Source organism: Ornithorhynchus anatinus, chromosome 6 (assembly GCF_004115215.2).
Source record: "Ornithorhynchus anatinus isolate Pmale09 chromosome 6, mOrnAna1.pri.v4, whole genome shotgun sequence".
Lineage (NCBI taxonomy): Eukaryota > Metazoa > Chordata > Mammalia > Monotremata > Ornithorhynchidae > Ornithorhynchus > Ornithorhynchus anatinus.
The window spans coordinates 30279924-30304893 of NC_041733.1; the positions used below are offsets into that span (position 1 = coordinate 30279924).

Genomic DNA, 24970 nt, shown 5'->3' on the forward strand with positions numbered 1-24970 from the left:
ATTTTGGGTCTGTTGATTTTATTGGTCTTTTATCCTCAATGAGATTTAAGTCTATTGTGACTATGCCTAGCTAGGTGTAGAATATGCTTCCCATGAATTTATGAACTTGTAAGTTTTTTCTTGTGATTATAAATGTGAACCGCTGCAAGTGGAATCATCCATTAGATCATGTTGCAAGTCCAGTATCATGCAACGTGGCTCAGTGGAAAGAGCATGGGCTTGGGAGTCAGAGGTCATGGGTTCGAATCCCGGCTCGGCCACTCGTCAGCTGTGTGACTTTGGGCAAGTCACTTGACTTCTCGGTGCCTCAGTCACCTCATCTGTAAAATGGGGATTAAGACTGTGAGCCCCACGTGGGACGACTTGATTACCCTGTGTCTACCCCAGCGCTTAGAACAGTGCTCGGCACATAGTAAGCACTTAACAAATACCAACATTATTATTATTATTATGAGTGACTGAAAATCACTTTCACAGGAAGAAAAGGTTAACAAACGCGCTTTCTGTTATGGGATCTTGAAAGCACATCATTTGCCCTTTATAAGCTTTCTTGGAGATAGCACACATTGATGAAAACTAGGAAATTCAGGAAAAAGATCATCTGAATCAGAACTTTCATGCAGCACAAAACAAAAACAGCAAAACAGCACAAAGTACGTGGGTGACCTGCTGAAGCTTAGCATTTCATAGGTTCTGTTCAAATCCCGCAGTTCGTCCAACAGAAAGTTTGTGAACCAAGAGACCTGGGTTCTAGTCCTGGTTCCGCCTGTACCATTAAACCTCAAGCATTATCATATATTCCTCTGCCAAGGTGTTCAATCCTGAGGTTTCAGGACTAAGGGTCACCTGTTTTTCTCGACGGGAGACTTCATCGACATCATCAGATTTTGTTAACCCCGGGCACTTGATTTCTTTTTTTTAATGTCTGGCACCATAACGCATTATAAACGTTACCATAGGTTCTTTAAAATTAATTCTTCACCAGAACAACGTAAAGCAAGCCTCTTACAGAGCTGAAAAGCAAGAAAAAATGTGAACCATTATCTTTATTCTGCCAGTAAAACTGCAGGTATTCGTAATTTCAGTGTATAGACATTTTTACGATATCGGTGGAATCCTGGATGTTCACTCGCCTGAGGAGGGAGGCCCATTAGGGGGTGGAGTTGGAGCGTTACTTGCAGAACAGTTGCAGTTAGGGCAGTGGTAGTTGGATGGAGTTTGGTGATGATGGGAAGGAGCCCTTGACATTGAGATGGCAGATGCAGCTGCCAGCATATGCATCGACAACCACGGGTTGCAGAATGGCAGCAGGCTGGCTAGATGAGCTTGTACAGACGATAATTCCGGGTACGCGGGTGGGAAAGATGGAAGCCCCATCACAGGCCCAAAAGGACTACTTCGTACAGGAGGCATAACACGATAAAGGGAAGTAGCGGATGTTGTCACGGAGTCTATATCACGAGCATTAGCTTGAGCAAGGCAACTTTGCTGGGGTAGGAGAATGGGGGCCAGCTGGTTATGGGTCGCATTCTGCTCCGAGACCGAGTGTTCCGGTGGTCTCACTGAGGTTGCCGGCGGCGCAGAAAACCCACTTCTTATTTGAGGAGTGGCGCTGATTTGTCGCTTGCTGAGGGTAAACTTCACAGAAGACTTTTGCCCCTCCTCATTCGGTGATGTAGAAAACACATTTTTCTCGATGGCCTCAACTGGCGAAGCTACGTTCTGACCGTTTGGATTTTCGGTGGTCTTGGGGTATTCTTGAAAGAACGAGAAAGAAACTGGAGAGGCGTTCTTAATGCCTACTCTTCTCTTCAGCCTTACAAGCAGGTGAGGACAGCCTCTTTTAAAATTGGGATTGTGATAGAACTGTAACTAAAAACAGAGAATTATTCAGTTCGGAAAAATAATCGTTTGGCAACAAATCGACTGATTTATCATTGAACGGACCTATTTTTAAAATGTCAGAGGGAAATACTTTAAAACAAAACTTAAAGCATACTGAAGCAAGTGGAAATTTGGGGCAATTAAGTGTCTTAACAATTTTCAGTTTAACAACTCGTGATTCAGTACAGTGATCTGTCCAGAGAAGCGCACAATAAGTATCCTTGACGACTACAAAACCCTTGGTAAACCAGCAGCACGTGACGAATACGATAACAATTAGTGGTTAATTATTTTCTGGGTTTAAACTACTTTCAATATGTTCTGGATTTTAGTAATCAAGGTGTGGAATAACCAAATCAATCAATCAATAGTATCGAGTGCTTACTGCCTTGGGAGAATACAGTACAATAGGGTTGGAAGATACAATAGGGTTGGAAGACACATTTCCTGTCTACAAGGAGCTTACAGCCTAGAGGATGCATTAAGGATGAAAAAGAAGTGTCTCAATTTTTTGCTATAGTTGTCTCAAAAAGTCACAGTATAACCTAATCACAATAAATGCTCTCATTAAAATTTCATTTTCCATGTATTTCATTCTTTTCCAGGTACCTCTGCCTAATTTTTAAAGTTGCAGCCGTAAAGGTATCGTATATGCAATGCTAAATTTTATATTCTAAGGAACTATGAGCAAGAGGTGTCACGTTTAGTTTCGTCACGTAATGGATCTGTGGTTACCTTGTTCATTGCGGAGACTGCTTTTTCTTCCGCTAGAAAATCAGCGAGAGAGGCAGATCTCTGAAACTCGTATCGTATTTTACTAAATCCATAGAGATTAAGTTGCCGGATGAAACTTTTCATACAGTCTGTTTCAAAAATTCTGAAAGGGCCTTTGCTTTCCAATACCTCTTTTTTAAACAGTTCCTCATCGATCACTATAGAATTCCCATCATTATTCCACCAAATTGACTGAAACTGATCACTTTCGATTATCTTCCAAAGTTTTTTTGGAAAGGTGAAGGCGAAAAAGTCATTACTGTCGGATCCATCAGGCCAAATATACCGGCGTTTTTTTACCAAGGGTCCTTCGGCCAAAGGCTGAAAGACGTTTTCTTCGATCACAGATCTCAAATCACAGTCACCGGCTGATGTTTGCTCGCACTCAGGTGAAAGTTTTGAACCACCACAGGTCTCTGAGTCGGTTGTTCTGGCTCGAGGAGAAGTATCCGGATTTTCTGATGACGTACTGTCCAACTCAAATTCATCCATCTTAGTTTCTTCTTTTCAGCTTCAGCCGCAGTGACTGAGCTTTGTGTGTCTGAACACTGGGGAGTAAAAGTACTCCTTAAGGTGCAAATGGAGAAAAGTTCTAGAACACCATGATCGTGCTCAAGCTGTGACATCATAAAATGCCTGGCTTCCTAGTAAGTGATATGAGAACCAGCCCAAATAAGTTATTGAAGTGAAAGGTGTGTCTTAGACTTGTCAAAATAGAACACAGTGGTATGAATTTTCACATCCTGAAACTGTAGTGCCCGTACCCAGTAGGCAATACTTTCGATTGGTAGGAATTTAGAGCACAAACTGTGGAATCAATCGATCATATTTATTGAGCATTCGGCTGTGTGTAGCTTGGGAGGGTACAATACAGGGAAAGAACTGGTACAGAGCCTTAAAGCCAGTGGTCAGGAGTTTTTGCTTGTCACCAAGGCAAATGGAGAGCCACTAGAAGTTTCTGAGGAGGGTTTATGCATGAGCAGAGTGACATTTTGGGAAGACAATCCGAGTGTTGGAGTGAACCACTGTGACACCTACCTGGGAGATGAGAGCTTCAACAAAGTGGAAAAGGAAGAGGTGAATCTGGGAAAAAAAAACCCACCGTGGAGAAAAAACTGGCAGGATCTTTTTAGCAACAATGGGTAGTTTAGAGGTAAGAATCAAAGATGCACCCAAACCTGTGGACTTCTGGGAAAGGGAGGGTAAATGGTTTTAGCAGGAATGATGAAATTAGGAGGGAAGATGAGTTGAATTTTACACATATTCAGCTGAAGATGCAGAGAGAATAGCCAAGTGGAGATGCCCTGGAGGCAAGAAGAAACATGAGATTATATAGCAAGGGAGATGCCTGGCTAGGGAGGTGTATTTGGGGTCATGCAACTAGTGGGGATAGCGGAGAGTGCATTTAGAAAAAATGCACAAAAGAGATTTACTGGGTACCTTACAGTTAGGAGATGAGATATGAAAGAGCTCAAATGAGACTGAGAAGGAGCAGAGACACAAGGTGACTACGGTGTAAGGAAAACGACAAGGGGAGACAAGAAAAGTGATATGGAAATAATTAGGGGAACCAAAGAACATAGGGAATAAGAAAGGTGGAAGAACCAACAGTGCCTAAGAGTCAACAGAGTCAAAGGCAGCAGAGGTCAAGAAAGATTGAGTAAACTCCAGTAGATTTGACTGTGAGGAGTCACTAGGGAGCATTGTTTCAGAGGAGTGAAAAGAGTGAAAACCAAGATGTGGGTCAAGAAGAAAACTGATGGCCTGGGAAAAGGTAGCAGGAATATACAAACCTGATCATTTAATCAAATGGGAATGGAGATAGGGCTATAGCTGGAGAAATGGGATCCAGTGGCTTTTGAAAAATGGGAACATGTTTGAAGGGAGAGGGGAAGGAGCCAAAGGATAGAGGAAGACTGAAGGTGGCATTAAGGGAGGGAATGAAGGGGGCAGCAGAATTTTTAAGAAGTGAGATGATGAGTAGGGAATAAATGAGATCTTAATCTAACTGCCAAAACAGACTGAACATAGGGCCAATTAACTGCACATGTAATTCCATGACTTTAACACCACATTTTGACACTGGGATTCACACAACTCTTTTCTGCTACAGCCCTTATCAAGGATCAACATACCTCTATTTGCCCTTAAATCATTGGCTCTCATATGGAACTGTTCTTGACGATCACGTAGTAACTGATAGAAAATGTAATATACTCTGGTTGGGCATGAGCAGTATTACCACCGTGTATTGGTCAGCCGTATTTGAGTACAATTAAGGTAGCTCCTCAAAAGCACGAAAAGATGGCTAAATGATAGTCTCTTGCCAGAAGTATCTCAATTAAGGTACTTTTTAATCACCATCCAAATTTTAAAATCCCTGCTCAGCCTTAGGAGGTTCAAGTAAGTTTGACTGGTCCTTGAGTTCCTGCAGGCAATGACTTGGTACTTAAAATGCTGGAAGAATTGATTTCATTTCTTAGAAAACAGCAACAACAAAGTGTGTTTTCACTTGACTTAAAACAAATCTCTCACTGTAGCATTTCCTTAGCAGAGAAAGAAGTTAACTACGATAGCATTATTTGTTGAAATGACAGATACTCACATTTGGCTATTACATGCCATTACAATGTGTTAGGACTAGGACACAACCCAGTTTAATTTGATCCTAACTTTTAAGAACTGTCGTGACCGCAACTGAATTACTCTACTTAGCAAACATCTGTGGAATTGTTATGGGCTCCAAGTTTTTCTTCCTTAAAACACTTAAAATACCTTGTATCCCTGAATAAAGTTCTAAAGATGTTTCGCTGATAATCACGAGTTTGAGCTGTTTATACAGCAGCACCAAAGACTCCATAATGGCAGAATAAGTTCAACTACTTTGATCAAATAAAATAATCTACGCATTGTGCACATGAAAAATGGGAATTTATTGAACAGCTGGGTAGGGAAAAATAGTGAATTTAGCTAAACTGTTTACACACAAAACTGGAAGAACTACACTTTTTTTTTTTCCAACAGAACATATTTGCTCCAGGCCAGTGCAAAGGTTATTACGGTTATTTACATAATTTACATGAAGTTCAATCTAGACTTTTACCTAAATTATGACCCCACCATCTTCAAGTCATACCCTGAAGAGGAGTTACCATCAACACCCCAGTCCCCCCCCCCCCCCTTTTTTTTTTTTTGGAACTAAAAAAAGATGTGTATGAGAGATCGATTTTCTCACCTCTAATCACTGGAGCAGTATGGTACTGACAATACAAACACATTTTAATTGATAGAAAAGTATCAGGGTTCCTGTCTGCTGGCAGGTAAGAACGTTTTAGACTTTTCTCAAATTCTGATTTTTCTTATAAACCTTCAAATCTGAGGATATCAAATGGATAAAGCATATTTCTCTAGGTGTTCTAGAGGCTAGAGCTGAAATAGGCTTGGGACTTCAAGAGAGTCAGTGAGATGACTCTACGGTCTGATGCTTCATTAGGGAAAGGCAGGAATCAACTAGGGAAATTTGCCTACTTCCAATGGCATTAGATTTGTTCTTCTGCTAACTAGTTATCTGCTATACCAGAGTTTAAAAGTCACCAGTTTATTGATAGGTCTAGACCTGAGTATACAGAGACCTGAATTTCAGATCGACGCAGTTTTCGATCACCGTGGTCACCCTTCTTGAGTAAAATGCCACACTAAGAATGCAGTAATGGGTTCAAAGAATCGAAAGGACATTTTCTGAAATAGTATACATTTCCACATACAGGCTTTTAAAAAAATAGTTTAACACAATATATTTATACTGTACAGAACTGGAATTTAACCGAATATATTACATTGCTAAAATATATAAATACTATACAGTTATGGATTCACTCCATTAGAAAGGTCGCCATTTAGATAGTAAGACAGCTATCAACATGCCTAAAGAACAGTAGGAACACAAGAAATAATACCTATCTTTTCAAACAAGTGGTAGGGCAGAGAAATATTTACATTTGCAGCAGACTGTAACACACACAGGAAAAATATGAGATATTCGTTTAGATGATCCGGGGATAAAAAATAACATTTCCTAGCAATATTTTTGATAGGAATGGGTAGTATTTTAAAAGCAGTCACGTAGGCCATCTGTGAACTTTACTAAACCAATTCAATTCACAGCTAGTTTGAGCTTTTGTGCGCCAATCTAAACCGTTTATGCACCCAAAAGCTGAGTGAAAATATTTCCAATATCTATATTTCATACTTTCAATTCACTGGTGTCCATCAAATCCTCCAAACAAGGCATGAGATGAAGGCATTGGGCTATCCATTTTCAGTTCCAGTTTATGGGCATGAAAGGCAGGTAGAGTGTGAGAAAGATCTCGTATATTTCCCCTACTACATATTGTCCTTCTCCTGAACTTCAGGTTCTTAATCTGGCATATCTATATTTAACTTGGGAGGTGGGATGACATACTTTCCAGGACTCTGTGTAATGACTACCCTAGTCTTTTTTCGGAACATAGGGGCGATTTTTGGAGGTTCCGGAACAGGTGTTTCTTCAGTTTCCTCGTTATCTTCATGATGCAGATCATATGAAATATTTCCATATTCCCTAAGAAATGGGAAAATTTCCAGCAGGAACTGGCAGAAGTCTTTGCGAATTCCAAACCACCCTAAAAAAACGAGGTTAAAAATTCGTTTAAAGTTTTAAGGTGTTCATTTTTTTATAACTAGGTTTCTACTTCAATATTTTTAATTATTTTCATTTATTGGGCAAGAAGACTACTACACGTTTCTTTGGAGAATCTGACCGATCAAGAACAAAAAGGTTAAAATAACCCTGAGGATTAGTTCAAAGAGCTCTTTGATCTCAAATGCACGTACAATCCAAAATTACACCTCTCTCTCTCCTATTCACCCTTTCAGAACCAACCTAAATTGGTCAAACATTTGCCTTATGTGGAAAATGGAAAGAATTTAAGGTACCCTCTTTCTCTAGATAAACCAAACTTGTGGAAAATTGCTGAGACGGTCTTAGATCTTCTTAGACCCTCACCCTAGGTTTCTGGAAATCATGAAACACTAAATGGGATATCTTAAAGTCTGATGTCACTTTGCAGCCCAGAAGCCTCCAAAGCTTCTTTTTTTGGGACTTCTCGGAGCTACCAAAATTACCTCATTCATGGCCAAGTTCACCTTGGCTAAGTGTGTATGGCTGAAAAAAACACTACAGAATCTACAAACCCAAGCATACTGCACACAGACTGTCCTTCCTCACGTTTCTCTGAAATGCCTTTTGCCTTCTCGCCTCTTGTTCTGACTGCTGCAACTGTTCTCCGATTTCATAACTAAACTAGGATGTCAAAATAGTTCAAATTACCCATATTTTAGGGCAATACAAAATTACTCTTCAGGCATTAGAAATAGGTCAAAGACTTGCTTGGACCCAACTTAAGTAGGCCCAGGCAAATCAGATATAAAATGCACCTAAATATGGAAATTGGTTGTTCCTACATGACAGATTCCTTCAGAATGCTTCCTTAACTTCTTAAACTGTCAACTAGTCAATTAAAATGTAACTCTGTTAAAGCAGTGTTTACCGTATAAAAATCAGGCACGTTACTTACAGTGGTTTCCTCCTTTCTGTCCAAAAGTGGTAGCCATTAAAGTTATCAAGGAAAGCCAAAGTGGGACAAATATAGGTATACATGAGAAAGCATTATGGCCATCCAATTTGTGCACAAGTAGTATCTAAAAGAAAACAGTTAATGTAATTACTTTCAGATTACATATCATAAATCTTGAAATATTTTAAAAGAACTCTGTTAGTGAAGAAAATGAATCCAAACGAGAAATCTCTCAGGCAAGGTCTCTTCACTCTCATTCCCACACGTGTATTCTTTCTCAGCCCCTAGTACACAATAAGCACTTAATACTCTTCCTACTCTTGTGGGGTAGACAATTGGAATTCTAGAATACAGCCCACTAACATGGCTTTAGCCTTCACCTCTCTGACTCCCAAATCTGAGTGACCCCCCTACTCTCTAAGACAGTTCTCCGTCAACTCGCCGCCTTTCCAAAATGCCTTCCTTTCCAACTTTCCCATCAAGCCTTGGCTACTGATCACTGGCTTTCAGGCTGACTACTAGATGGCCCCTTCATGAAATTGCCCTCTTCTCCCTGCTTCACCCCAGCATGTGCTCACCACTCCAATCAGTCAATCAATGGTATTTACTGAGCACTTACTCTGTGCAGAGCACTGTACCGAGCACCTGGAAGAATACAATATGTCAAAGTTGGTCGACACACGCCCTGCACACTCCCCCCACATTAACCCACTAGCTGTGCTCCACACACACCACCACTTGGGCTTACTCCAACTCTTCTTCATGGCATTTCCTTCTCCTGGGGTGCTCTCCCCTCTCAGCTTCACCACACTAGGTTCCTCTTCCCCATGAAGATCCTACTGAATGGCCACCAACTGATTAAGCTCCTCCACTCTACATCAATCCCTCCCCCGAAATTCACCAAAAATCTGGGTGTATGTTTCCTTATATTTATCTTCCTGCCTTTTCTCTATCTATATGCCTATAATCTTATAGCTATGTTCAATTTTAACCTCAAGGGCTGGGCTTAATTGTTGGGTTTTTTTGCACAGGCTTCACCAGCACCAGCTCTGATTGTCAGCCTATTGGAAATTCCTCCTCCACCACATTTCCTGGACCTCCTCCACCATCTCCTTGCAAACGGCAGGACCACGATCCAGGCTCTCATCATATCCCAATTAATCTACTCAATCGGCCTCCTTATGTTGCCTTACTTCCAGCCTATACTTCACTCTGCTTTCCAAAACATTTCTTCCCACTCCTTAAAATCTCCTCCTACTCCTAAACATGGGTTTTAAAGCACTCTATCAACTCTCTCCCTCTTACAGTCCACCCCAAGGACTCAACCTGGTAGGTCCAGCCAGGCTGGTGGCTTCTGTGCAGAGCACTGTTCTAAGCACTGGGGTAGATACAAGGTAATCAGGTTGTCCCTCGTGGCGCTCAGTCTTAACCCCGATTTTACAAATGAGCTGAGGCACAGAGAGGTTAAGTGACTTGCCCAAGGACACACAACAGACAAGTGGCGGAGCCGGGATTAGAACCCACGATCTCTGACTCCCAAGCCCGGGTTCTTTCCACTGAGCCACACTGCTTCTCACGTGACTTCTCGTGAGCACTGTTATACTCTTCTAAGTGCTTAATACAGTGCTCTACACATAGAAGGCACATGATAATCACTACAGACTGATGGCGAAAAGGGTGAAGGATTCTTTGGGCTGGAGAGCTGAGGTTGCACATGAGCTCCTCCTGATTGTCACAATGAAGACTGAGGTGGGGAAAGCTCTAAGAGGCAGAAGTGGCTCTGTTTTCTTCCCACGGTGGCTCTCGAGCTGCCGTAGATGCACTCAGCACTCGCGCGCACAGTGGTCCTCTGGTTCAAGATGATGCTACAACTCACGCAGTCCTGGCGGCTACTGCCATGTTGAGTGCGTTTACAGCAGGCTAGCAGTCACCCAGGAGAAGCTGGGTGAAAAGGTAGCTCCTTTAGACCAATCGATTTGAGGCCTTAATCCAGCCAAATGGGACTCATTTGGTCCATCTAGAACAATGCCTCAGCCAAAGACCACCACCAATAAGTCTCATGGATCATTCTATACTTCCAGGGTAAACTAAATACTCTCTGGTTTCTCAACAAAGCCAAAAGGAGTGCCCATTATAATTATGTTTTTAAAATGTCATTAAGTTTTCAAGTTTCATAAAAAAAATCATTCTTACTGTGTGATCTATTAATAGTTAATCTATTTCCTAATATTTTTCAATCTTTCTACATAGAAACAAAAAAATACACCTACAAACTAGGGAAATTGGAAGTGGCTTGAAACTTGCTTGACCAAAACAAAAGATCAATTACACAACAATTTGACTTAAGAGGAATCATTTTAGTGACGGAAAGGGTCACTGAAAATGCAAACATTTTCACATATGGGTGCTTACTTCAAATGTAAGAAGTGGAACAACAATTGTCATCCAGCTGATGGCCATCGTTATGTGTGTCCTCCTTTGCTCGGCGATCACATCCATAGAACGCAAAAATAGCACAGACCAAACTATGTAGTACAGTACTACGAGGCACAGAAAAGACATTAAAATCCAAAGTGGAACACAAACAACCTGAAGAAAAAAGAAAAAGAAAACACTGTTGCAGCTACAGTCTTTTTTGTGCTGGTTACAAATCAAAAAATTTTTTTGCAAGGACTGCAACATTATTAGATCTATTAGCGTCTGACTGTTTTTGGATATCTCCATGATGATAAAACTCACAGAACTTCAACTTAGTCTTCATCTTACAACATTCAGCAATGTTTTGAACATTCTTTCTTCACATCTAAAAGAGTAACGTCCTGAAATATGTGTGAACAATTCCGCCAGAAACTTTATGACCTATTTCTTCTTCAGGCCTTTTCAGTCTTTCCTGAAAATCTTTCATTTACTCTTGAGCCCCATGTGGGACAGCGACTATGTCTCAACTGATAATTTTGACTCTACCCCAGTACTTAACCTATGGTAAATATTTAATGTCATTATTTTAAATCTTGCAGAAGAGTGTGGATACTGTTGATTTACATGTGTTCTAAACTATCAAGATTTAAGGCTTTAAAAACTCTTCTATCCACTTAATCTATATGGAATTCATTGGGAGGGCTGATAATTACATTAGAGATTTTACTAATAGTTCTTTTCACACTCATTAAAAGTGATTTTAAGTTTTCCAAGTACAGAGTTGAAACTGTCTGGAAAATTAATCACAGTTCATTGTCATTCACGTTTAATATGATTACTGAACCTTAGGTATACCTTTCACACAATAACCAGAAGAGCTTTTTGATTCTACTGACAAAAAAATTAAAGGTAGAAACATCAAATCCCACATTTTAAAATGTATTGTTGCTCCTAACCATATTCTACCTCTATATGTGCTGCCGGCTCTCTGTCCCAACTAGATAAGAACTTACTTCTCTGAGCCTGATAGGTAATTTTTAAAATGTCTCCACTCATGAAATTCAGAGTATTTATACAATCATGAACATAGTAAATGAACATACAAGCCATGGCCAGTGGATGATCTTGTCCAGTCTTAGTGCAATGAATATAAACTGCAGAATGTTGACAGAGCACAGGATTTCTAACTAAAAATAGAAACAAGAAAGATTTGAAAGCATGAACCAGAGACATGTATGATACTTTATTAAGTTATTAATGAAAATGACACCATACTCTAATTTCAATATTCATCTAATATACTCTATGAGCTAAGCAAAATAAAATAAGTGGAGTGACTCTGAAATGAGGGCTTTCAAGTTATTCTAATACCAATACACTCTGCTTCTGAAATATCTAATTAATGTTCTTCAAACTCACCATTAATATTTAGCGTGGTCAACATTTTCCAAATGAGTAACATTTGTACACAAAATGATTCCAACATAACTAGTGGCACAGCTCAGAAAATTTTCTGAAAATCTGGGAACTGGCAACATTAAAAAACCTGGGTCTTTGGTTTCCTTTCCCACAAATGGTCCTCCTATCAAGTCCCTCTTCTCACTCCATCTCACATCTCCCTCTGCCCAGCTCTCTTTGGTCTTTAACAGCTATTCAGCGTGGTTCTTTGAATAAAGAGCAGGCCTCTATTCCAACTTTTCCCATCAGCTCTGAAATTACCAAGATTGGGCCTGGTGAGCTGTACACCTCTTAAAATATCGAGTTTAAAAGCTACAAGGCTGATGGAGTACAGGAGCAGAGCAAGGGATATGACAAAGGGCCTGGCTCCACTTGGACACTCCACTCGCTTTCAGATCAAACAGTACAGTCTGAAAAATGCAATAACTACTGGAAATATACATTCTTTTCCTGAACAAAGATGAGATACTGAATTTCTTTTCTCCTTCTGATCATTTTCCTTCATTCCCTGTCTCTTCTCCCTTTTCTGTTTCCCACCTGTGGAACTCTGTTTTCCTCTTCTCTCTCTAGTCCTCTGTCCATTTTCGTTTCACACACCCTGTCCTTTTCCCAGTCCCTCTACATGCCTCATCTTCTCGGTTTACCTTCTCATTGCCCTTTTGGCTCTTCTGCCCTTTTCACTCTGTCTAGTCCGATTCCCTTCTCCATTCCTCTGTCCCTCTTTCCCTCGCTGCAGTTTAACTTTTTAATTGTTGCTTTCTTTCCTCTTTCTCCTTCCACTTATCCATTTCTCATGCCTATTTTTTTTAGATTGTAAGCTACACAAGAGCAGGGATCATGTGTACTTAATAATAATAATGGTGGTACCTGTTAACGGCTTACTATGTGCAAAGCACCGTTCTAAGCGCTGGGGGGATACAAGGTGATCAGCTTGTCCCACGTGGGGCTCACAGCTTTAACCATTTTACAGATGAGGGAACTGAGGCACAGAGAAGTTAAGTGACTTGCCCAAAGTCACACAACTGGCAAGTGGCAGAGCCGGGATTAGAATACACAACCTCTGACTCCCAAGCCCGGGCTCTTTCCACTGAGCCACGCTGCTTCTCTACTATTGTACTCTCCCAAACTTCCGGTTCAGTGCTCTGCACACAGTAAGCACTAACCAGATACCGTTGATTAACTGGTTCCTCTCAACCAGTATGCCCAGGGCTCCCTAGATATATGGGTAAGTTAAGGTCTCAACTCTTTCTAGATACCTTTTTATATTTCTCTCTATCTCTGCCATTTTGTTCGTTCAGATTCACACTCTCTCCTTCTTTCAGCCCCCTTTCGAATTCTCAGCAGTTCTCAGGCTTTTGTTCCTGGATGACTTTACTAGTTCCTCAAATCTATTCTTCCTGCCCCTGCTTCACTCTGGTCTCTAACTGGAGGCTGCACATGCCAATTAAACAGCCCCTCCTCCTGCTTTATGAGAACATGACTGAAGTAACAGCACGGGCCTGGGAGTAAGAGGACCTGGGTTCTGATTCCAGCTCCACCTCTTGCTTGCTATGTGACCTTGGGCAAGTCACTTTAATTTCTCTGTGCCTCGGTTCCCTCATCTGCAAAAGGGGAACTCAATCTCTCTTCTTCCTCCTACTCAGACTGCAAGACTCAGTACAGGGCTTGACACATAACAAGAGCTTAACAAATATCACAATTATTATTATTACTCTAGGATTACGATTATGAAAAGTAAAATACTTCTACAAATGTATTTGAGATGAATCTTTCCATTTTAATATTCTTAGATTGTAAACTCTTTGAGGGCAGGGACTGTGTCTACCAACTCTATTGTATTGTCCTCTCCCAAGTGTTTAGGACAGTGCTCTGCACACAGTGTTTAATAAATACCACTGATTGACCGAAAGTCTACGAACTCTCACCTCTAGAGACCTGTCATGTCGGAACCCCCACACACAAGCTGCAACTGACACCGGAGAGACGAAGAACAACGGCATGAAGACCAAAAGCCAGAAATGGCTTCCTCTTTCAATCCGGTCACAGACGAGAACTTCAAACATCAACAGTAGTAAGTGGATGCCTACTGCAATTAACATAGCTTTAAATTCCACACATGTTTCTCCTTCTGCTCTAAAGAGGAGGATGAAAACAAAAATGAAAATTATTTCAGTTCACCATTTCATTTCCGTATTATAAACGTACTTTTATGGGTTTAAAAAAATGATACCTTGAGGATTTTATTTAAATATGGTACTATTATATAATTCTATATTATGTTTGAAATAAATTGTGCAATTAAAGTAGTAAGAAATATTTTAAGCATTTCAAAAACATTTCAAGAAAACCTACCGACAGACTAACCTGGTAAGGGCACACTATCTAACTGTAGGCCTCTCTACTTTCTGAAAAGATGTATCGGTATCTCTGTAAGAATCCTCATTCTTAAGAAGCACAATGGAAACAGTTGCTTCCCTGTTTCCCTAGTATTCACTTCCCATCTCTATGGAGGACTTTAAAAGCGATCGGCCTCTGCTCGTATGGTTGCTTCCCGGCTGTTTCGTGCTCTCAATAAGTTAAAACGTTTACAAATTATATTTTAAACCCGCCGATCTAATACACAAAAAAGCTCTCCAAATTTTGAGCTTGAGGAATTATATAATCGAGAGGAAGAAGGCCCCATAAAATTCACTCCGAAGCACAAACGTGATGCAAACCGGGGGCTGTACAGCATCACTGTGTCTCTGCTAGAGCTCCGTAATAGCTTGGCCCTGTTTCTTCTGCTCTCAGAGCTTTGTGGTCTCCCCCTGACTGATGGAAGGGAACAGAAAGTGAGAACTGAGAGAAATAGGAGGAGGTCCTAACAAATGAGCTATCCGTGGCGTCGCTGCCCATCCACAATTGCACATGTGTCGAGTCCCTATGTGCCTAAACCCCTGAGGCCCACATAGTCTAGAAGGGCAACCATGTACCTCTCCACACTGTACAAGCGTTGCCCTATTTCCATTCGGAATGAGGCCGGACTCCACTGGGGCTTTAGCTGGATTCATGTCAGCACTCCCGGAGTCTGTCTACCAAATCTGATGTATTGAACTCTCTGAAAAGTGGGGATTAAGACTGTGAACTCCCTGTGGGGCATGGACTGTGTCCAACCTGATCAGCTTTTACCTACCCCAGTGCTTAGTACAGTACCTGATACAAAGTAGGGCTTAACATATGCTATTTTTTTAAAAAAATTAAATACACAAACTAATCAAAAATAAAAAATCCAAACTAAAGATATACCTGAACCTTACCGATATTGGGGGTTTCGTGCCCAAACTCCAGTTCCAACTGAAGCTCCAACAATGACCATTAGTTTCCACAGCCATATTGGAGCAAAGACAGCCCAGTAACTCCACTGAATTATGCCGTCCAGACGGAGAGCCAGTAGTACAGAAAACAGCAGCAGGCAGGCGTAGATAAGAAATTTGCTACAAAATCAATTAAAATGTCTTGTGAGGATTATTTTTTAAAAAAAGTGGCTTAGAATCGGAACAGAATTCCAAGTTTATTCTTTGGGCATCAAAATATCATACTTAGTTCATTATTTCAGTTCATTATTTCATTCCACGGGTACAGACACACTAATCACCATACTCAATGTCAATTAAATTATTTAAAAAATACGTAAGAACAACATATGTAAATTGCCATGTGGATACGAAGGGATAAATAATTCGAATATAAACAACTTGCCCTCCCACAGCATAAGACTACACCATCGTTAGTCACCTTTTCAACTTTTCTAACCTAAATAAATGGTTTTACTGACCCAGTTTCCTGGATTAGCTGTTACAGTCAGTTTCATCAAAATTTTCAGACCCACACCTAACTACAAAGAGAGGCTCTGCAGAATTCCCTGAAAACTGGCAGAGCTGGCTTCGGTCGGACAGAGACATTTATTAGCTGCCACCAAAACGTTATGCAAGAGCAGGCCACAAAAGGAAACAAAACACTCCAATTAGACTGTCAGGCAGCCAGGTACCTTGTCTTCTAAATTCTATTCCCTGTTCACTCTGAACCCAGTAGGTTCTAAGTTTTTGTCCCGTCTACAAAGTCCTCTTGGACACAAAGAGAAGGATTCATTTTTTACCAACTGGGTGTCATCACATGACGTGGCCAACATTTTCAAATCATTCCCATATTGAATGAATCACTGCGAGCAGAGCCTGCTCTGGGGTTTAATTCAAGCGCTGGCCTTCATTTTGAAATTCTTCAGAGATTAGCACTTAGGTACCTTAATATATTATTTCCCTAAATACCCATCAAATTACCAAGATGCCCTGGGAGAAACCCTTGAGTTCCTGACTCCAAGAACCCTAAGGTATTTCCTCCTAGTGATTTGACAAGATTACACTTCGGCTTATCTTCAAGGCCTGTGGAAAACCCTGTTTACTCACACCCTTATGTGAGTGGGACGCGGTAGTCGATGAAGAGTTCCTTTACGAGGGGCTTTCGGGTTTATTAAAGAGAGCGCTTCTAAACTTCCTCCATTCAAGACTGATCAGTCTGAGAGTTCAGATCACAGTTCTCCGCTAACTGGCTTCATAGGAAATTGGCGCACTGGGGAGAGGGAATGTGGAAAACAGTTAACGCTGATATCGTTTTCCCTAGCTCTGCTCCAATCTTTCTCCTTCTGCACTTCCCGGTCCTTATCGATTTTTCAACTAAATCTAAAACTCCAATCTTCTTGCTCTTTTCCTCCACTCCACTTATACTTTAGCCGGAGAAAAGTCAAAATGGATCTAATACGGCACGAAACCACCAATATCGGTTTTGCTGATATATGACGGTGGATCCCCCTGTTGAGAATGACAGAGGGGCCTCGGATCTGGAATTTCAGGACCGAGAACCTGCGCGCAGGAATCGAGGGGAGTGAATGGAGTGCAGGGAGCTCCTCCCTCGCCTCTTCCAGCAGTGTCCTTGTAGGTGAGCAGGAGTGCCGCACGCTGCAAAATGCCCGTGCAGGATCCAGGTCAAAGTGTTCCGAGCATAGTGCCCAAAACATACCACAGTGCCATAATCCATCTTTGCCTTTTCCAGAATTCCTGTGCGTCTCTCCCGAACTTCACAGGTGGCTAATCGGTCAGAAACCTTCCCCGCTCCTGGCATAGCCCCGGCCGGCATTCCCCTCCTTGCAGAGTCCTGACTAGAACCTAGATCTCCTGATTCTGAGAGCCCTGCTCTTTCCACGGGACCAACAGCAGACAAACAGGAAAGCGCTCACCGCTATCTCCGTTATCTACTATTTTATTGAAGAGAACCAGAGGATTAAAGAAAATCAAGTAAACTACTGTATTCAATTCTGTCTGACGGGAAACGGACTGAATAGCCGGCTGGCTCTTTACACTTCTCTGGCAGGTCAGATTTGCTGTACAATCATCTACACAGACTGAGTTTTTTAATCAAGATTGGCCTTGAAAATAATTACATTTACACGAGTGGCATCTCAAAAAAGATCGCATGATGATTATCTTCGGTTCAAACATTTCAATCCCGTCTATGTAATATTTAAACAATTGGCCGTCATCCCACAGAACACTTATTTCTTCTGACGTTGAAAGTACTCCCAATACTGAATCTCCTCCAGCTACTTTAAGGATATCCTAGAGAGTAAAAAAATCATGGCGTGTGCCCTGTACATTGTTGGGATTATGTGATCTGAGGACAAAGATCCAAAGAGCCTATCAATAGTAATTGAGAGTCTATTGTGTGCAGACTACTGATTGTGGAAGCAGAAGATTGAATTAAGCTCTTACAAGAGAGAACACAACAGAATTTGTAAACTTCTTGAGGGCAGGGACCTTGTTTACCATCTAGTGGGGAACACAGATACTAAAATCAATCAAGGGATAGGAGGATGTAAGGGAGTAATAAGTAAGGTTTCAATCTTGCCTATCTCCTCTGCCTCTGGCCTGGAACATCCTCCCTTCCTCTCCCCCTTTCAAAGCCTTATCTCCTCCATGAGGCCTTCCCAGACTGAACCCTTCCTCTCCTCTTCCGCCACTCCCTTCAGCATCACCCTGACTTGCTTCCGGTGTGGCTCAGTGGAAAGAGCCCGGGCTTGGGAGTCGGAGGTCATGGGTTCGAATCCCGGCTCCGCCCCTCGTCAGCTGTGCGACTGTGGGCAAGTCGCTTCACTTCTCTGGGCCTCAGTTCCCTCATCCGTAAAATGGGGATTAACTGTGAGCCTCACGTGGGACAACCTGATTACCCTGTATCTACTCCAGCGATCAGAACAGTGCTCTGCACATAGTAAGCGCTTAATAAGTACCAACATTATTATTCATTCATTCAATAGTATTTGTCGAGTGCTTACTATGTGCAGAGCATTGTACTAAGCGCTTGGAATGTACAATTCGGCAACAGACAGAGTTATTATTCCTTGGTTCTTCCCCCTCCAAGCCCGACACATAGGTACATATCTGCCATTTATTCATTTGTACTGATGCCTGTCTCCCCTCCTCTAGTCTGTAATGTGTCTGTTTATTGTTGTACTCTCCCAAGGGCTTAGTACAGTGCTGTGCACAGGAAGAGCTCAATAAATACGACTGAAAGAATGAACTACAGAGAAGGAGGAGTACTTCAATCAGTAGTACTCATCGAGTGCCGGCGGGCGGAGAACACTCCGTTAAGTTCTTGGGAAAGAACGACGCAATTGGTAAACCTGATTCCCGCTGGCAGGTGTGATGGCTGTTGGAGGATATGAGGTGAGGAGAAGAGAAAGCATTCAGAGGAGGCCTGACGGATCTGAATCTGAAGCGAGCAACGTCGGGCTGGTGCCGTCCCTACGCCTCAGCACCCGCCGGACATGGCAGTCAACATCCACATCTCCTTCGGGGCTTGGCACCACCTCCAAACTTCTTAGTTCGGAACCTTCCTCCTCCACTTCCTTAGACTCCACCCCAGTTTCATCTGGAACGTGTTGCAAACTTTTCCGTCCCTAACAAAACTCATTCCCAACCTGGAAAAATCTTTCGGGGCACTTAATACGCAATCAATCCCCACACCTCTCCGGTATATCCAAGTAACAGCGGTATTTGTGAAGCGCTCATTACGTGCCAAGCACCGTTCTAAACACTGAGGTAGACACGGGGTAATCAGGTCAGACACAGTCCCTGTCCCAGGGGCTCACAGTCTTAATCCCCAATGTACAGATGAGGGAACTGAGGCACAGAGGTGAAGTGACTTCCCCAAGGTCTCACAACGGAAACACGGTGGAGCCAGGATCAGAACCCAGGTCCTTCTAACTCCTCGGCCCGTGGCCTTCCACTAGGCCATGCTGCTTCTCTATACACAAATAGCATTTAATTCCTTCTACACACCAGCCGACAGAGTAAAGTGACTTGGCCAAGGCTGCATGGTACGTCGGTGATGGGGCAGCTTCTTTCTCTAGATGGGCACTGAACAGATATGCGATGTGGAAGCAGTCAACGTCCTTGACATCTTTACAGAGAAGCAGCGTGGCTCGGTGGAAGGAGCCCGGGCTTGGGAGTCAGAGGTCGTGAGTTCGAATCCCGGCTCTGCCACTTGTCAGCTGTGTGACTGTGGGCAAGTCACTTAACTTCTCTGGGCCTCAGTTACCTCATCTGTAAAATGGGGATTAACTGTGAGCCTCATGTGGGACAACCTGATTACTCTGTATCTACCCCAGCGCTTAGAACAGTGCTTGGCACATAGTAAGCGCTTAACAAATACCAACAATATTATTATTATTATTATTATTGTGATAACACAACAAACATGGGGTACATCCATAATCCACAAAAATTCAGGTAAAGACATTTTAAATTTCCTTCACTGCCTACTGCCCCTTGCCTCTCTCAAGTATGTCTTGGACACTGCCTCAACCTAGATGTATTTTTTAACCCACTGGCAGAATTCAGTCAGACCCAAACTGAGATCCTCCACACTCAGAGAAGCAGCGTGGCTTAGCGGAAGGAGCCCGGGCTTGGCAGTCAGAGGTCGTGGGTTCTAATCCCGGCTCCGCCACTTGTCTGCTGTGTGACCTTGGGCAAGTCACTTAACTTCTCTGTGCCTCAGTTACCTCACCTGTAAAAATGGGCATTAAAAAACGTGAGCCCCACCTGGGACGATCTCATTACCCCACCCTGGGCTTGGGAGTCGGAGGTCGTGGGTTCGAATCCCGGATCTGCCACGTCAGCTTGTGTGACTGTGGGCGAGTCACTTCACTTCTCTGTGCCTCAATGACCTCATCTGTAAAATGGGGATTAAGACCGTGAGCCTCACGTGGGGCAATCTGAGGACCCTGTATCTACGCCAGCGCTTAGAACAGTGCTCTGCACATAGTAAGCGCTTAACAAATACCATACTTATTATTATTATACTCTTTACCTTCCGCGAACCACTTTCCTGCCTGTCACCCATGAATGGACAGAGAGCCGCAAGCCCGGCCGGCCAAACATCCAGAGACACACTCTAACCGGCTCGATGATCACGGACAGGTCCCAACTTTTTTGCGCTTCAGGTTCCTCCGCGGTAAAATGGGGATAAAATGCCCCCTTTTCTCCCTACCTCAAGACTCTGAGCCCCGGGTGGGGTTGGGGCTGTGTCCCCTTCTGATTATCTTGCATCTACCCCGGGGTTTAGCGCAGTGCTCTGGCACAGCGAATGCACTTAAATCCCATCACCATTCGCGACAGTGGAAGGCACAGGAAGATCCCAATGCCTGGCCCGCCACCTGACCGGACAAATAAAAATCATCTTTTCGGATCCGCGGCTACCGCTCTCTCATTTTGAGAAGGGATAATCAGAAAACTGGAAGGAAGGCTGATTTCCTCGTAAAAGGTCACACCCTAAAAAGAACCCGGGCTGGAAGCGAACGTAACAACTCGAGGCAAAACCTCGGGGCAGAAGAGGGGCAACGGGGCACGGGAGAAAACGTGTAGGAAAAGGGGAAGAGAAGAGAACGTAGGAGCGAAAGCCCGGAGGGGAGGACCTGGGCCTCTTCCCGGGGAGCCGCGCAAAAAGCAGAGGGATCGGCAGCGTGGCTCAGTGGCCAGAGCCTGGGCCTGGGAGTCAGAGGACGTGGGTTCGAATCCCAGCTCCATCTGCCTGCTCCGTGACCCTAGAGAGGCGGCGCGGCTTAGCAGAAGGTGCACGGCTTGGGAGTCGGAGGAGACGGGTTCTGATCCCAGCTCCGCCACTCGTCTGTGGCGTGATCCCGGACTAGCCACTTAACTTCTCTGAGCCTCGGTCACCTCATCTGCAAAAAGGGGAGTGAAGATGGTGAGCCTGATTAGCTCGTATCTACCTACCCCAGCGTTCAGCACAGCGCTTGGCACGTAGTAAGCGCTTACCAAATACCATCATTACCGGGAGGCAGTGTGGCTTCGTGGAAACAGCCCGGGTCTTGGGAGGAGGTCATGAGTTCTAATCCCCGCTGCCACTTGTCTGCTGTGTGACTTTGGGCAAGCCACTTAATGTCTCTGTGCCTCAGTTGCCTCATCTGTAAAATGGGGATGAGGCCTGTGAGCCCCAATGTGGAACAGCCTGATGATTACCCTGTATCTACCTCAGCGCCTAGAACAGTGCTGGGCACAGAGTAAGCGCTTAACAGATGCCATCGATATGACTGTCTGGGCCTCAGTTGCCTCATCTGTAAAATGGGGATGAGGCCTGTCTGCCCCCCCGTGGGACGGCCTGATTAGCAAGTATCTACCTCAGCGCCTAGAACAGCGCCGGGCACAAAGTACGTGCTTAACAGACACCATTATGACTGGCTGAGCCTCGGTTACCTCATCTGTAAAATGGGGATGAAGACTGTGAGCTCCAACCTGGGAGAGCCTGATTAGCAGGTATCTACCCTGGCCCTTAGAACAGTGTTGGTATTTAAGCGCTTACTATGTGCACAGCACTGTTCTAAGCGCTGGGGGAGATCCAGGGTCATCAGGTTGTCCCCCGTGGGGCTCACAATCTTCATCCCCATTTGACAGATGAGGTCACTGAGGCCCACAGAGAAGTGAAGTGACTTGCCCACAGTAACCCAGCTGACAAGGGGCAGAGCCGGGATTGGAACCCATGACCTCTGGCTCACCAGCCCGGGCTCTTGCCACTGAGCCGTGTGGCTTCTGGTTGGGGAGGGTCATGGTGGGGGGATTTAAGTTGGGGGGGTCACGGTGGAGGCATCATGAGGGTTCTGATGGGGGTCACGGTGGGGGGGGGGGTTATGATGGGGGGTCACGGTGGGGGGGGTCAAGGGGGAACATGATGGGGGGTCACTGGGGGTTATGATGGGGGTCATGATGGGGGGTCACGGTGGGGGGGGGGGGTCACAGGGGGTTATGATGGGGGTAATAATAATAATAATGTTGGTATCTGTTAAGTGCTTACTATGTGCCGAGCACTGTTCTAAGCGCTGGGGTAGACACGGGAATCAGGTTGTCCCACGTGGGGCTCACAGTCTTAATCCCCATTTTACAGATGAGGTAACTGAGGCACCGAGAAGTTAAGTGACTTGCCCAAAGTCACACAGCTGACAAGTGGTAGAGCGAGGATTCGAACCCATGACCTCTGACTCCAAAGCCCATGCTCTTTCCACTGAGCCACGCTGCTTCTCTTGGGGGGGGGGGGTCATAGGGGGTCATGATGGGGGCTCACGGTGGGGGGGTCACAGGGGGTTATATTGGGGGTTCAGGGTGGGGGGGTCACAGGGGGTTATAGTGGGGGGTCAGGGTGGGGGGGCTCACAGGGAGTCATGATGGGGGGGTCACGGTGGGGGGGTCACAGGGGGTTATAATGGGGGGTCAGGGTGGGGGGTCACAGGGGGGTCACGATGGGGGGGTCACAGGGGGTTATAATGGGGGGTCAGGGTGGGGGGTCACAGGGGGTCATGATGGGGGGGGTCAGGGTGGGGGGTCACAGGGGGTTATAATGGGGGGTCAGGGTGGGGGGTCACAGGGGGTCATGATGGGGGGGTCACAGGGGGTTATAATGGGGGGTCAGGGTGGGGGGTCACAGGGGGTCATGATGGGGGGGGTCACGGTGGGGGGGTCACAGGGGATTATAATGGGGGGGTCAGGGTGGGGGGTCACAGGGGGTTATATTGGGGGGTCAGGGTGGGGGGGTCACAGGGGATCATGATGGGGGGTCACGGTGGGAGGGTCACAGGGGATTATAATGGGGGGGTCAGGGTGGGGGGTCACGGGGGTTATATTGGGGGGGTCAGGGTGGGGGGGTCACACGGGGTCACGATGGGGGGGTCACGGTGGGGGGGGTCACGGAGGACCATGATGGGGGGGGTCATGGTGGGGGGGTCACGTGAGTCCGCCCGCCCCTCCCCCAAGCGTCGGGGGCAGCGCGAGGCCCGGCGGCCGCCTCACCTGGGGTTAAAGTCCTGGAAGAGGCCCCGGAGATTCATGGCGATGGGGCGGCCCGCGCCGCACCAGCCTCCCCCCAACGCCAACGCCAAAGCCAACGCCGCCCCGACACCTACGGCGGGATCATGGGCAGCGCACGGGACCGGACGGGACGGGACGGGACGGGACCGGACTCCGTCGCCTCAGCCTCCGCCTCCGCCTCCTCCTCCGCCGCCTCCGCCTCGGCGGGAGGCCCCGCCCACTTCCGCCAGCGCACGGCGCATGCGCAGCGGGCCGCGCCCACCAACGGACGGACGGACGGGCTCCGGCCGGGCCCCGCTCCCCGCGCATGCGCGCGCCCCGCCCCGCCCCGTCCCTTCCCGCCGCTGGCCGGGGGGGGGCGCTCGGGCTGCGCTCGGGCTGCGCTCGGGCTGCGCTCGGGCTGCGCTCGGGCTGCGCTCGGGCTGCGCTCGGGCTGCGCTCGGGCGCCCCGGGACCCAGGCGCATCGCCCTTCTCTCCACTAGCGATGCTGCTATTTGCTAAGCGCTGACTAGGTGCTGAACGCTGTTCTAAGCGCTGAGTCAGCATCATCATCGTGGTGGTATTGGGTAAGCGCTTATTAGGCGCCGAGCGCTCAGCCCAGAGAGGAAGAATCCGGTCAGCAGGTCGCCCCACGGGAGGCTCACAATCTTCATCCCCATTTTGCAGATGAGGGAAGTGAGGCCCAGACAAGAAGAAGAATCATGTTGGGATTGGGTAAGCGCTTACTAGGCGCAGAGCACTGTTCTAAGCGCTGGGGGAGATCCAGGGTCATCAGGTTGTCCCCCGTGAGGCTCACAATCTTCATCCCCATTTTGCAGGTGAGAGAAGTGAGGCCCAGAGAAGAAGAATCATGTTGGTATTGGGTAAGCGCTTACTATGTGCACAGCACTGAGCCCACAGAAGAAGAATAATCATGTTGGTATTTGATAAGCGCTTACTAGGCACAGAGCACTGAGCCCAGACAAGAAGAATGATGTTGGCATTTGTTAAGCACTTACTAGGTGCAGAGCACTGAGCCCAGACAAGAAGAAGAATCATGTTGGTATTTGGTAAGCGCTTACTGTGTGCAGAGCACTGAGCCCACAGAAGAATAATCATGTTGGTATTTGATAAGCGCTTACTATGCGCAGAGCACTGAGTCCAGACAAGAAGAAGAATCATGTTGGTATTTGGTAAGCGCTTACTATGCGCAGAGCACTGAGCCCAGACAAGGAGAATAATCATGTTGGTATTTGGTAAGCGCTTGCTATGTTCAGAGCACTGTTCTAAGCGCTGGGGGAGATAGAGGGTCAGCAGGTCGCCCCACGGGAGGCTCACAATCTTCATCCCCATTTTGCAGATGAGGGAAGTGAGGCCCAGACAAGAAGAAGAATCATGTTGGTACTGGGTAAGCGCTTACTAGGCGCAGAGCACTGAGC

At 45.2% G+C, this 24970-nt stretch overlaps 3 protein-coding genes across 5 annotated transcripts in view; 1 reads left to right on the forward strand and 2 right to left on the reverse strand.

Moving 5' to 3' along the window:
- Nucleotides 1-1027: 1027 nt before the first annotated feature.
- Nucleotides 1028-3250, reverse strand: LOC100081922 (heat shock transcription factor, Y-linked-like). Its single transcript, XM_007665795.3, has 2 exons — nt 2620-3250; nt 1028-1872 (listed from the first exon to the last, which is right to left on the reverse strand). The coding sequence occupies exons 1-2, from the start codon at nt 3148-3150 to the stop codon at nt 1126-1128; spliced, it is 1278 nt and encodes a 425-aa protein (XP_007663985.2). The 5' UTR covers nt 3151-3250; the 3' UTR covers nt 1028-1125.
- Nucleotides 3251-5570: 2320 nt separating this feature from the next.
- Nucleotides 5571-23717, reverse strand: TMEM185A (transmembrane protein 185A). Its single transcript, XM_029067594.2, has 7 exons — nt 23534-23717; nt 15446-15622; nt 14075-14282; nt 11795-11878; nt 10686-10862; nt 8274-8397; nt 5571-7319 (listed from the first exon to the last, which is right to left on the reverse strand). The coding sequence occupies exons 1-7, from the start codon at nt 23569-23571 to the stop codon at nt 7075-7077; spliced, it is 1053 nt and encodes a 350-aa protein (XP_028923427.1). The 5' UTR covers nt 23572-23717; the 3' UTR covers nt 5571-7074.
- Nucleotides 23718-24242: 525 nt separating this feature from the next.
- The window catches only part of IDS (iduronate 2-sulfatase), a 62951-nt gene continuing 62223 nt past the window's right edge, over nt 24243-24970 (forward strand). For all 3 annotated transcript variants that reach the window (XM_029067927.2, XM_029067924.1, XM_039912408.1), the window contains exon 1: nt 24243-24266. In XM_029067927.2, coding sequence (XP_028923760.1) covers nt 24254-24266 — 13 coding nt within the window. In that variant the 5' untranslated portion in view covers nt 24243-24253. The remainder of the gene's footprint in view (nt 24267-24970) is intronic.

Excerpts from the sequence above, each read along its gene's own strand:
- LOC100081922 (XM_007665795.3), bottom strand. The coding sequence starts at position 3,150 with ATGGATGAATTTGAGTTGGACAGTACGTCATCAGAAAATCCGGATACT. Across the intron at positions 1,873-2,619 it reads CAGTCTCCGCAATGAACAAG|TTACAGTTCTATCACAATCC; the intron begins GTAACCACAGAT and ends CTCTGTTTTTAG.
- TMEM185A (XM_029067594.2), bottom strand. The coding sequence starts at position 23,571 with ATGAATCTCCGGGGCCTCTTCCAGGACTTTAACCCCAG. Across the intron at positions 15,623-23,533 it reads TTCCAGGACTTTAACCCCAG|CAAATTTCTTATCTACGCCT; the intron begins GTGAGGCGGCCG and ends TTGATTTTGTAG. Across the intron at positions 11,879-14,074 it reads GACATGACAGGTCTCTAGAG|TTAGAAATCCTGTGCTCTGT; the intron begins GTGAGAGTTCGT and ends TTCTATTTTTAG.